Consider the following 1,321-nt stretch of genomic DNA (forward strand, 5'->3'; position numbering starts at 1 on the left):
TGGTCACAAGCTGGCGGAGGGAAGGTTTAAGTTGGACATCAGGAGGCGCTACTTCACGGTCAGGGCGGCTAGGGTCTGGAACCAGCTTCCATGTGAGGTGGTGCAGGCTCCCACCCTGGGGGTTTTTAAGAGGAGGTTGGATGACCACCTTATTGGGGTCATTTGACCCCAGTGCTCTTCCTGCCATGGCAGGGGGTCGGACTAGATGATCTGCTCAGGTCCCTTCCAACCCTAGAAACTATGAAACTATATGTGGATGGAAGGCAGCCAGAAGTTGGAGCTAGAGCCCCGTGTGCTGGGGCAGAAGCCATTTGGCTGCAGTCTTCTTATCTGGCTGGGCATATGGTGCCTGGCACGCATCCCACAGCCACTGTTGCCTCCCCACACTACCTGCTTCCTGGAGCAGCACAGCCAACGGAGGTGGGGGGAGCCAAGCAGTACCCAGGCAGGTGGGCTGAATCCAGCCCGTGGGCCATATTTTGCCCACCCCTGCCTTAGGCTGATGCAGTTCAGCAGTGATTCAGATATCCCAGGAAGAAGGTTATGAGCTCCTGATACTATTCATAAGGATACGCAGCAGATAAAAATATACGGTTGCAACAGATTTCAGCAAATTGATGCATAGCTACCATTCAGCAGTATTACCAGTTATCCTGATCTGGTTAAAAACAGGTCATCCAGCCAAACAGAAAGAGCAAAAAATAAACTGATCACAGGGGAAGATTCCATTAGAAAAAACAGACACTGAAGTATCGGATACTTCCTTTCTGCTGCTGTAGGCATTCTTTACAGTCCCTACTGCTAGTATCTCCAAGGACGGCGTGAACTTCTTACTCCCTCAATTCCACTTTATAAAAGGGGAAGGGGACCTGCCTTTTGTGGTAAAAAAAAAAATCTCCCTAAAAGAGTCTATAGCAAACCTGCCACAAGAAATATTTGTTTGGCTTTCCCCAAACACAAGCACTTTCCCTCCCTTAAGCTATCTATGCAACACCTGTCAGCTATTTAAGATGCCAGTGGGCTATTTACACTACTTACCTCAAATTTGTCTGGGTTATGCATGCCTGGGATTGACTGCATTAGGTGGGAGGTTGGATGGTTGCCAAAATCAGAGCTCACATAGCCAATACGAAGTCTGCTTTCACTAGTCTTCAAATCCTTTGGATGTTCATATGGTGGCTTGTGAAGGACATTGATCTACCAATAAAATTCCCAAAACGTTTAGTGACATAATAAACCTATAAATACCATCCAGAACACTAAAAACAGACCCCTTCCTGAATGTCTAAGGCCTTCAGATGTGCCCACAACTTGTCTTACC

The 1,321-nt window shown here is 47.5% G+C and overlaps 1 protein-coding gene across 2 annotated transcripts in view; it reads right to left on the reverse strand.

The window, feature by feature from the left end:
- Nucleotides 1–1,321, reverse strand: part of OGT (O-linked N-acetylglucosamine (GlcNAc) transferase) — an 82,703-nt gene that overhangs the window by 48,458 nt on the left and 32,924 nt on the right. For both annotated transcript variants that reach the window (XM_019521233.1, XM_019521234.1), the window contains exon 13: nucleotides 1,039–1,197. In XM_019521233.1, the coding sequence (XP_019376778.1) occupies nucleotides 1,039–1,197 (159 nt within the window). The remainder of the gene's footprint in view (nucleotides 1–1,038; nucleotides 1,198–1,321) is intronic.

This window comes from Gavialis gangeticus, unplaced genomic scaffold (genome assembly GCF_001723915.1).
Source record: "Gavialis gangeticus isolate Ggan-Ray unplaced genomic scaffold, GavGan_comp1, whole genome shotgun sequence".
In the NCBI taxonomy this organism is placed as follows: domain Eukaryota; kingdom Metazoa; phylum Chordata; order Crocodylia; family Gavialidae; genus Gavialis; species Gavialis gangeticus.